Below are 12414 nucleotides of genomic sequence, written 5' to 3'. Positions count from 1 at the left end.
TTTGTTTCTGCTTTGTTGATTTCTTATGGGTTCGAAAGTGTTCACTTGCAGAAAAATTTTAATGCCGAATTTTTTTTTTTACAAAAACAAGTTAATAAAATCCACTTCAAGTCTATAATAAAGAGGTTACAACTTACAATTAACAAATTGCTGTCTATTGTTTGCATTAACGCGGTAACGTCATTGTACTAAAGTATAACTTTTTCTTAAAATCAATTTTTGTTTACTTTATGTAACAATTACGAAGTACTAATGACGTAGGTTACAATATTAATTCAACTTGACCTATAATTTGGAAATGTAAATTATGTTATTGAACTTTAACTTAGTCAACTAAATTATGTTACATATTACTCTTTCCTTCTAGCTCAATACCTTCCCTATAAATTCCCACCATCACTCTTTTCTTCTAAACATCTTCTTTTACATTGTTTCACAAATATAAACCCAACATTCCCACAAATTACACTTCCTCAACTTTTTCTTCTATTAATTTTATAGCTTAAACAACAGAAAAACACTCATAAAAGCACATTGCAAAAATGGTGGCACATAATTTTAAGCCGTTGCTAAACATTTTCGTAGTTCTTTTATTAAACATCAACCTTTGTACGTATTTTTCTCATGCAAGTCCAAATTCCGTAAATTCAAGCTCACCTGATCTAGCATCACCGCTGAAGGGACTCAAACTAAATGGTTCGTTCGATTTCATTAACACTAGTGTCGTAGCATATGACTTTGGCAATAGATTTCATTTCTGTTGGAAAAATACCTGTTGATTCCATGAATAATAATAGACAAATCAAGAACTTCCCTTGGAGCAAATTCGATCGCCATACTCGAAACATAGACCTGTCCTCCTTCTGTTGTGCCGTGGTTTGGAACCCACTGACTTAGAAGCGAAATACGCCACCACCGGTACAGGTTTTCCGATGACGCACGCCCCCCAAGTTTTACACAACGACCTTTGCAATTCGTGTACCCGAACCAAAGGTTGGAATTGCTCAAGAACTGTTCAGATCTCAAAGGGTAGGTTTGTGTTTTTGTGTTTAGGGTATTTTCAATAATGAAATTAACGTATATTGATTTTGGGGTATGAGGGTATTTATATGAATATAATGGAGTAAAGAACAAGCCAAGAAATTAGGTCTTTTAGCCCACGCAAGCCCACCGCCCAAAAGCAAACTGATCGACCGAGCTCTCGCTCGCAGTCGAGTGAGCTATCGCTCGGCCTAACAGAGAGCAACTACGGCAGCGAGCTAGTGTGCGAGCTATCGCTCGAGCTCTCGCTCGCCCCTGTCGCAAGCACATGGCCAGCGAGCTATAGCTCTCTCGTATCCGAGCTATAGCTCGGCCTTGCAGCGACCACGAGCAGCAGCGAGCTATAGCTCTCTATTACCCGAGCTATAGCTCGGCCTTGCCAAAGCTATCTATCCTTGCTAGAGCTATAGCTCCTTCGCTAGATCTTTAGCTTGCACATATCACTCCCTCGTTAACTCCTCGTACACTCACTTGGTAAATCTCCGATTTGCATTACTAGAATCGCAATTACTCCAACAATCCCCCACTAATGCAAAACGGACATGAGATCATGAAATCTGAACAGTAAATGAAAGTCTTAGTACTTAAATGCTAGTATCCGAAGATTTGAACTAACACATTAGTGCACAAGGTTTTCAACACTTCCGTAGTGAATATCCTAAGATTTGAATTCCTAGGAGCGAAGAAGGGACCTTGTAAACACATACCTTGACTTTAGAGCTTAAGCAATTCCGCAAATCTTGGCTACACTTGGGATCTCATGAGTACTTCAGAAGGATCACGCCCAATCCTCCCTTGAAGAGCGCCACTCTTCGTACCCACGTAGGTGTTCTCAGCATTCCCAGCAAATCCAAGGACTATTCATGCAGACATGTGAACCTTCACATGCACCTTGCAAATCCAAGGACTATTTATGCAATGGAACTAAACATTAAGAACATTTAAGTTCAACCTCCATCAGTCAACAGTGCACCATCTAGCCGCAGCTCAACGAGCTTTCAGGCAAGATGCACTCAACAGTGCACCATCTAGCCGCAGCTCAACGAGCTTTCGGGCAAGATGCACTCAACATTTCGGTGTCTCTATCGATCCCTGCTCAAGTAGTATCTGGGCTAATAGTTCCTGATCACTTAAGATCACTATAACTCCCTACTCTTGAGCGACTGGGCTAGAGCCATTAAGAGCTACGCTCAACCTATCTCTTCGGTACCTTTCATTGCACATTCCCTACTCAAGCAGTTTTAGAGCTGACAGTCCAGGTCACTTAAGACCACCATCACTCCTCACTCTTGATTACCGGGATAAAGGTATTAAGAGTATGCTCAACCTCTACGTCGGCGTCATTATCAGTCCTATTCAAAGAATATCTGGACAAATGACATTAAGAGCCACACTCAGCCTGTCTCTGAATCACCTGGTCAAAAAACCACTCAAAAGAGTTAGATTCAACATACACCAACAGTGTAAAACAACAATGAGTCAACCAAACTAGGCTCCAGACTCAATTAGAACAAAAGTTCAAGTTAAAAGCACATCGGTGCATCCATGTAAACTGTCTTATCTGACCACCCAACCTGGGTCATGGACACTCAATTGCGTAGACTCATTATCTGACACTTCGTCACTGGAATGAAAACCCACATGGGAGTTTTAAAACACCATTTCCTTAGACGACCAAGCACTTACTTGTGCTCCATCCTTTTTTTTTTTAAGGAACTGCTTGACTCTTCCTGCTTTTACATACTCTCACCAGAATACCATTTCCACAAGTTCTGTCTTACTAGGTAACTACCTTCGTAGTTCCTATCAACACACACAAAGACACTTGAGAAAATAATGTAGAGAACTTGAGGATCAACTTGCCCCCACAACGGACAAACTTCCATAGTTCACTTTGCAATAACTTATATTCTTGACACTTATCATCCCTAAATAGCAATGATCTTTGCTTCCTACCGGATAGTGCGTCACACTTGCTTTGCAATTAACTCCAACAAAGTACAACCCATCAACCTGTAAAACATACACTGGCAGGGTAATCATAAGCTTTGTTATTTACTTAACCTTTGTCCACTGCATCACTCCAACTCCAACAACGATTGGACAATGCTATCTAGACAAATTAAGTGAACGAACAAATTCCTTTCTGCAAAGCTACATCATGTCAAGAATAAAATCTTAAACCAAAATATTTGCAAATCATTAGCATATTGAATCAAACATCAAAGCTAATTCACACCCAATAAATCTGGTTTTTAACATGATCAACATATTCATCATATTAAATTCTCTACATAGTGAGAATGAGTTCGATACATACCTTGGTCGATTCAATGATCTTACCATCCAGAATCTCACCACTCATCTCATCATTTCGTACTTTCATCTTGGCATAGATTAAATTAAGACACTTGACCCCCACATGACTTGTCTAGTCCACTCACCACATTAACCACAAAAGTTAATTTAATATATGAAGGTTATTCCTCATACCTTGAGTTGTCTCATATGATTGTATCAACAACAAACCCTATGATCATTAGTCAATCATGCTAGGAAGCTTACACAACCTTACTGCAAAACAGACAAACTCATAACACAGGTGAGTAACAAAATTGGGTCAATACCAAACTTACATGTATATTGTTAAAATACAATATCTTACCTTCAACCTCCTTTCAATGTAAACAAACACCCTTCAATTTCTTTGAAAGAAACTTACTACTGAAAGACATATCATGGCAAGGCAAGACATAAACCTCAAGCACATAAAACTCAACAAGAGCTTACTTTCAAAATAACATGCTTCTTCTCTTCAAAACTAGTTCAGGTAGCATTTAACATGGTCTATTTACATGGTTCCGGATTCCTATCCACCATTACTAGAATACCAAGAATTCAATCCATCTAAACCTTTCAAGAAGAAAGTAAACATAAGACGGAACTCAACTAGTTCAAGTCTTAACCATTATGCTAACCTGAGTTGATCCACACTTCAACTACTTGGCCAGACTAAAGCTTAGAGACAAAAGCATCGACATGATCAACCAAGGTTAATAAGTTAATACATGATATACATTGTACTTGAGAAACTTCACATACATCAACCGTTAAATTAAAGTCATAGAGACTTACATACATAGCTCATAGTTCAACTTATACGTCACCCACACATATACATACTGGTCACACATGCCATATGAAATGTACTTTACTGAATAAACTTCATAGCTAGAAAACCCTCACATCATACACCTTGTGAAAATAAAACTTGACCCTGTCAACGTTTCAGGGAAGACAACTACAACTTGGGTGAACAACACAACTATAAGGCTAACCCCACATAGCAAAATCACAGAATATATAAGCTATAATTAAGACAAAGAAACTTACTTTCTATTCTTACCTTATGTGGAGTTCATAACATTTAGACTAGCATAACTTTACTAGTCCTTGTCAAATCATACCTTTCACTTCTGCTATCAAGCATGGAGAAAACCCGGCCACTTCTAGACATGAGGTAATCAAATAAGTTGAGAAGGAACTTAGCTTGTTCAACCCTTACGGCCTACGACATCTATGTGACATTGATCACTCTTGACTGGTGTCCGCTACTCGCATGGCCACACATCTCAAACTTCTTGTTACACACTCTACCAAACTTGGCACGAGCTACCCGCAGACTTCCTCAAGATTACCCATTGCATCTGTTGATTAGCACATGAACTCACAAATTTCTTCAATCATAACATGTCTGACACTAGTCCATTTTATTCCTTGCTATAATTAAATAGCGAAGCCTATGTATTGGAAATTTCGACCGACGAACCCAAATTAGTTCAATTCCGCAAGGAAATCTTATCATAGCCCAAAACTCATACTTGTAATTAATTTACTAATTTCTACCATATGTAATGCCATTTGATTTGATACTCCAACCGTACTTTAGGTAATACCAAATAAATAATAAGCTCCTTGAATTGCACCGCTTCCACCGACCCTTCAATGGAAATTTCCGGTTTTTTCCCTTTTAATTCATGCTGACATAAAGTCCACTAGATTGGTAGTCTCAGATGATAAAGAATTAAACTTCCTTAAATTTACGTCGAACAAACACAAGATCAAATCTTTGAGGAACGCATGACCCGTCTTGATCTTAATCGCAAGAGTCTCTAATTAAAACTAATTTTATACAAATAGAATCGGACTTCCATTATAAATTCCATCACGATACCGGAGCTACACAAATAATATTCCGTTGACCAAATTTTATAGTCTTCATGAATTAGGGTTCTTGAATATCGTCAAATATAGACAATCTTCAAATTCAAGAAATCAACAGTATAATTAAATACTATTTCGCTTCTAAATTGTTGGAAAAATACCTGTTGATTCCATGAATAATAATAGACAAATCAAGAACTTCCCTTGGAGCAAATTCGATCGCCATACTCGAAACATAGACCTGTCCTCCTTCTGTTGTGCTGTGGTTTGGAACCCACTGACTTAGAAGCGAAATACGCCACCACCGGTACAGGTTTTCCGATGACGCACGCCCCCCAAGTTTTACACAACGACCTTTGCAATTCGTGTACCCGAACCAAAGGTTGGAATTGCTCAAGAACTGTTCAGATCTCAAAGGGTAGGTTTGTGTTTTTGTGTTTAGGGTATTTTCAATAATGAAATTAACGTATATTGATTTTGGGGTATGAGGGTATTTATATGAATATAATGGAGTAAAGAACAAGCCAAGAAATTAGGTCTTTTAGCCCACGCAAGCCCACCGCCCAAAAGCAAACTGATCGACCGAGCTCTCGCTCGCAGTCGAGTGAGCTATCGCTCGGCCTAACAGAGAGCAACTACGGCAGCGAGCTAGTGTGCGAGCTATCGCTCGAGCTCTCGCTCGCCCCTGTCGCAAGCACATGGCCAGCGAGCTATAGCTCTCTCGTATCCGAGCTATAGCTCGGCCTTGCAGCGACCACGAGCAGCAGCGAGCTATAGCTCTCTATTACCCGAGCTATAGCTCGGCCTTGCCAAAGCTATCTATCCTTGCTAGAGCTATAGCTCCTTCGCTAGATCTTTAGCTTGCACATATCACTCCCTCGTTAACTCCTCGTACACTCACTTGGTAAATCTCCGATTTGCATTACTAGAATCGCAATTACTCCAACAATTTCCTACCCTTGGCAGTTCTATTACCAAAAACCGTCTCTGATATATCCACGACAATCAAATATGTTTTCGACTTAGCCAATAAATCAGAGCTCACCGTTACTGCAAGAGGTCACGGTCATTCACTTCAAGGTCAATCACAAAATAATGGTGGCATAGTCATAAGCATGGAAGCACTAGAAGAACAAAAGATATATATTCAAACAGGGGATTTACCCTATGTTGATGTTTCGGGTGGTGAATTATGGATAAATATTCTACATGAGACGGTTAAACAAGGATTAACGCCTAAGTCATGGACCGACTACCTTTATTTATCTGTCGGAGGAACCCTATCAAATGCTGGGATTAGTGGTCAAGCATTTAAATATGGACCTCAAATAAATAATGTGTACCAATTGGAAGTTGTCACAGGTTAGACTTATAAACTCTTCAAACATATTCAAGGACTTAAATACTAGAATATCGAATAGTTTAGTTAAAACATCCTGATATTGAAGTATAAGAATATAAGATTCATTAACATCATGCAATCTAATGGAGAATAAAAATATCATGTGCATGTTAGGAGATTATTGTGTTTTTTTATGGGTGTAGGAAAGGGAGATATAGTGAATTGCTCTGAGAAAGAGAACGCCGATCTCTTTTATGGTGTTCTTGGGGGACTAGGACAACTTGGCATCATCACTAAGGCTAGAATATCACTTGAACCGGCTCCCAAATTGGTAAGCATCCTATAACTTATCCGATTCATCATTTTATTAAGAATTGTCTCAAGGCTAATCTTACACTGACAGGTAAAATGGATTAGAGTGCTCTACTCGAATTTCAAGTTATTCACCAAGGATCAAGAGCAACTTATATCGTTAAATAATACATTTGATTATATTCAAGGATTCGTCATGACAGGTTTGAGTTCAAACTCTAGTCTTAACAAACCTCTGCAGGCTGGTCCTCAGATTCCTTCAAGATCTGAAGGCAAAATTCTATACTGTCTAGAAGTCGCAAAGTACTTCAATCCTGAGGATACAAACACAACAAACCAGGTTTGATTCTTCAAAAGCAACTCATTTCATATGATGATACATATGCAAATAATTCATTAAAACTGAATCTGTTTTGTTTTGAATGCAGTTTGTAGAAAATCTATTGTCATCCTTGAATTACATCCCACACACAATTTTTCTAACAGATGTACCATATGTGGATTTCCTCGACCGAATCCACCTATCAGATTTAAAACTCAAAGAGAAAGATTTAGCGAATGTAACACAACCTTGGTTCACTCTTCTCGTTCCCAAGAGTAACATACAGAGCTTTGCAAAAGAAGTTTTTGGAAACATCCTCGCCAACACAAGTTATAATCCAATCCTTATATATCCATTCAACCAGTCAAGGTATTTACTTATCTAATTTGTTCTTCCCTAAAATAGTAAATCCCATCTAAAACAAAAGAACTAATAAAAGTAAGTGTATGTGTTATACATAACAGTTGGAAGCACAACACATCTATGGTCACACCAGCCGAAGATATTATCTACCTTGCAGCATTTCTAACATCTGCACCCTCATCTTCTTCGGGACCAGAAGGACTTGATAATATTTTAACAATCAATAAAAGAATACTAGATTTCTGTGAGACGGCCAAGCTTGGGGTAAAGCAATATCTTCCGTACTATGAAACTCAGGATGAATGGCGCGTTCATTTTGGAGATAGATGGGAAGTTTTTGCACAGAGGAAATCCACCTTCGACCCTCTATCAATACTCGCACCAGGGCAACGAATCTTCAGCAGAGGACCAGTTTCTTCTTGATATAGGCTGCCAAGTACATCACCTTAAGAACTTGATTCAAGGACAAGTCAACACAGTAATATCTACAACCTACAGGTTCATGGAGTATAATTCATTGATGTGCACTATTGAATCTTTTTTCAAAACGTCTTTGTTATTAGGAAATGTAACTTTATTCAGCCAAACATCATTAACAATACTCATGCTAAAGCAAAATCCAAGTTTCTAAGACAAAAAAAAAAAAAGTTAAAAAGTATTTTGAGGAGGAAAACCTTACTCTGTACATTAATTTAGCAACAATACTATTTCTAAAGAACCTGCAAGTTTGAATATAACCACTAATGATTCTTGGATGTAGCAAAAGGTAGTGCAAGTTACCATTGCACCTCCTAAATTATTTGAAAAAACACAGGTAGTAGTTTCAGCATGCTTTGTTTTAAGTCATGTAGAAGATTTTTGATACATTATGCAACTCTATAGATTTCAACATACTATCCAGATTTCATGAAAGAAGAGTATAAATGTCAACGAATTTATGTCATACATTGAACTTCTATAGTTCTATCTATAAAACTAAATGCTGATTCTGCCCTCCAAACTTGACATGAACCTCATAGTAACACACTATCTGCTACATTTGTATCCCTTGCCTAATTAGACATATTGAACCAATACACACATTTTTCGAAAACAATCCCAAGATCACTACTAACGGTAACGAATAAACATGATGAACAACCTGTAAAATTTTCCTTTATCATGTAGGGAGATTATAAGACCAATTTAAGAGATAAATGACATTTTCCTGCTGATGATGACTGATTTAAAAAATATAAGACCAATTTAAAAAATATTTAAATACATACTGATGATGACTGATGAACCTATGCTGTACATAAAATGCTGGCAACTGCGAAAATTTTAAGTACAAGATAATAAGGCCTTGTGTAAAATTATGAGCAGAATCTAGGCAATGATCTGGGATTCATATTATTGGATGATTTTGATCTCATCATCTTCGCCACCTGAGTTTGCATTTTCTGACACACTTTCTCCAATTCTGTCACCCTGCATTGCATTCCTTGTAAATGTGCTCTGATGTTTTCGTTCTCTGTCATGACATCGAATTCTCCTGCATACAACACAATCTGTTGACTTGATTCATCCTTTCGGCTTCTGGCTCCACCTCCAGTAACAGGGGAAGAAGAGCATGATTTTGGGTAGTTTGCAACATGGAGCAAGCTTTTAAGTTTTGTTTGCTGAGAAAGAAGAGCTTGCACTGTAGAACTTGATGGGAATTTGGCATTTTTTGAGAGGTGAACACAGGCTTCTGCTGAGAGCTTCTCATAGTTCAAGGCAGAACAAATGTTGAACGTTTCTTCTTCGGTTAAATCAGTATGTACCTACACAACAGCAAATTTCTTGTCCAGTTATTTCAAGATGAGAAGAAACCGCCGTAACAAGCTAACTGTACTCTACAAATTCCTGATAATAACATAATAAAGAATCAAATGCAAAATACCTCCAAGTACATATCCATGGCATGGTACATTTCATCATAAGAGTCTCTTGACGAGTCTGGTAATGCAGTTGCAAGTGCAATGAATTTAGAAGGTCTTAAACATGGATCTGGGGCTACTTCTGCCAAATATGAATCCAACAAGTGGGCTACTCTGATGATTCTATCATTTGAAACCTTAGGTAGACCGCCACCAAGGAATGATTTCAGTAACCTCAAAACAAGGTTCACGTCATATAAATAGTTCATTCCTTGTGGAGAAGGAATCAGGAGGTTATCCAATGTTGCTTCATCCATTCTCAAGCCAATAATACCTTCTAATCTACTTCTGGTGCATTTACTTACGTTAAGGTTTAGCAAAATTCTTAAAAGCCCCATCAAATTCTTGAAAGAAACAGACCAGTGATCAAGGGAACATAAATTGTTGACGACCATCTCAATTATTCTACACTTCTCATCAGATTGGGCAGAAATGAATTTCAATTTCTGGTAATGGAGGAGGAACCTACCTATTGTCCCATGATCAAGCTTCCGAGAAACCATAGAATTGACTGCCAGTTCTATCAGATTCTGATTTAGTCCTGATAGATCCTCAAACCACCAATTTGCTCGAGAGCAGCTTGTTTTCAAGCTCTCAGTACTCCGAGAATCACATGAAATCCGAAAACCAAAGCTCTCAGGTGAAGAAGTAGATGGACATGGGCTTGTTTCAGCAGCCACTGCCAACCTTCCTACAAGAGTATCCAAACATTTCTGAACTACACCGGCAGTTTTGACATCTTCAGGCAAATTTTGGTTCTGCTTTAAAGCCAACAAAAGATCAGGCCAAGTCCAGTAGCTTATCTCTTCAATTGACTTTTCAGTGAGCTCAATTAGATTCTCTGTCCCGGACACAGCTCTGCTCATTTCCATGAAGTAAGCCGCAGAATGAAGAAAGCTTAAATTAGTCGGACTTATTTCAATGCTGCCATTATTGTAGCAAAACCTTGCAACCAGCTCGAATGTCTCAGCTCCTCCAGGGAAGTCATGAAATATTACTTTGAAATTACTCCCAGTACTTGCAGATTTACCAAATAACTGGCTTAATCTACCTGAGAAGGAAGATATACGTTTCTGCAATGGCAAAGTATTGATGAAATGTGATTAACAAGCTTTAAAAAATGGAAACTACTTACAACAAGAAAAGATTTGATGAGATACTAATTTTACAACTACTCAAAAGCATTTCAAGAAATAAAGTCATACTTCTCTACTAAGGTGTTAAAGGATACTGCATAAGACTGCTCAACGGTCGTTATACCCCCATAAACCTTGTGATTACTAATAAAAGGCACTTAGGCACATACCTAAGCTATTCATATTCTTTATCTTACCTCAACTCCTCAAGTACTCGTGTTAGATCTTCAACACTCTCACAACATAATGGAAACTCAACACTCAATTTTAAAAGAATGAAACCTTTCACAAAATAACCGAGTCTAGCACTTGGACACAAACCCATGTCCGAGTAACATAATTCGAGGAGGCGTAGGGCCATAAGGGGGGAGGCAAAATGAATGCTCTGAGCATAACCAATAGTCCCTTTCAAGAGCAGTAAAAGAAACAGACAAAGGCATGAACACTTATAACAGCTCCAACCAGAAAGAGGATATTATAGCAAAGCAGAACCCAAAGTCCAAAATCATAACCTCTTTTACTTTTGCTCATGATATATGCGAAAACTACCGTACAGAAGAGGGAATAATACTGATGACAATTGGACCCACCACACTGCAATTTTGGTTGCATATTAAATGATGGACAGCCTATACTCCATTTTTGAAAGGGATATGTATAGCAGCATCGAAATCTACTACTCACAATAGGGTATAATCTTTCTAGACTTTTAAGCTTAGTTTTGATAAATTGTAGAATAATTATAATATCTTATCAATTGCTAAGTATAGATCACATATTGAAATGAAAATCATGAACATCTTTTGCAGAATAGCCGAGTCAAACAGTTGGACACGTACCAATTCCATGTAACATATTCATATATATTGAGTTGTAAGTTAAGCTGACAAGCTCAAACATTCCACAAATTTGAAGTGATTGTTTAATTAAAAAGAGCAAATAAAAGAAATGAGAAATTGGCTCATATGAACAGGACTATAAAACATATGAATCAAATATAAAGTGTAACCATAATTAAAGTACAGAAATTATGAATTAAACCCAAAAAGTGAGGAAAAAAGCAAGTCAATGAGCAAAAGAAGATTTACCTTATCTACCATGAAAACAGCTTCACCATTGACATCAACTTCAAGATCACAAAAACTATCCATTACCCAGATACAAAAATCAAAAACCCACTTCAAATCACTGAAAATTCTTTATTATAAACAAGAATTAATCATACCCAGATGAAAAAATAGATGCAAAAATGGCAAAAGTTAGCAAAGTCGCAGGACAAAATTTAGCAGAGGATGACAATAAGATAAGCACATGGAAGGTGGGGTTGTTAAATTGGGCTAAGTATTAACTGTAATTCAGAATACAAAATCAGAGAAGTAAGTAGAAAAAAATGGCAACAAAAATTTGGGAGATTTAGTCGTTAAATAATTGAAAGGAAAATGGAAGAAAGGATTTTGGAGAGGGAGTTGTTGTGGTGGTTGTGTGCCCACTACTCTACTGTCTGACATTCCTGCAACAAAACTTTGTTTTTGGGTTAAATTACCTTTATTTTAAGTTTTTAACACTATTTTCGTGATCCAAGCCTATCAAATCATGTGGATCGCTGGTTTCCTTTTTTGACACTAAATCGTGACCGTCTATAAAAAAGATATTTAAAAAAATTCAGTATGCGTGGGTTTAGAGGTGATCAACAATGACCCGACTCGATGATTT

General features: G+C 37.6%; 2 protein-coding genes across 2 annotated transcripts; one reads left to right on the top strand and one right to left on the bottom strand.

Annotated features, from left to right (window-relative positions):
- The first annotated feature begins 518 nt into the window (after positions 1 to 518).
- On the top strand, positions 519 to 8211 carry LOC145620935 (cytokinin dehydrogenase 1-like). The gene is made up of 6 exons (XM_081675675.1): positions 519 to 753; positions 6214 to 6627; positions 6811 to 6938; positions 7011 to 7259; positions 7348 to 7610; positions 7706 to 8211. Exons 1-6 carry the CDS (start codon positions 543 to 545, stop codon positions 8025 to 8027), a joined length of 1587 nt encoding a protein of 528 aa, XP_081531801.1. The 5' UTR covers positions 519 to 542; the 3' UTR covers positions 8028 to 8211.
- A 596-nt stretch (positions 8212 to 8807) lies between these two features.
- On the bottom strand, positions 8808 to 12047 carry LOC145620497 (BTB/POZ domain-containing protein At3g22104-like). Its single transcript, XM_081675184.1, has 3 exons — positions 11790 to 12047; positions 9529 to 10638; positions 8808 to 9409 (listed from the first exon to the last, which is right to left on the bottom strand). The coding sequence occupies exons 1-3, from the start codon at positions 11850 to 11852 to the stop codon at positions 8960 to 8962; spliced, it is 1623 nt and encodes a 540-aa protein (XP_081531310.1). The 5' UTR covers positions 11853 to 12047; the 3' UTR covers positions 8808 to 8959.
- Positions 12048 to 12414: the final 367 nt, after the last annotated feature.

The sequence above is a fragment of the Chenopodium album genome, chromosome 27 (genome assembly GCF_948465745.1).
Source record: "Chenopodium album chromosome 27, dcCheAlbu1.1, whole genome shotgun sequence".
Taxonomy (NCBI): Eukaryota; Viridiplantae; Streptophyta; class Magnoliopsida; order Caryophyllales; family Amaranthaceae; genus Chenopodium; species Chenopodium album.
The sequence above is the reverse complement of the archived record's forward strand: the minus strand, read 5'-3'. Positions and strand labels throughout refer to the sequence as shown.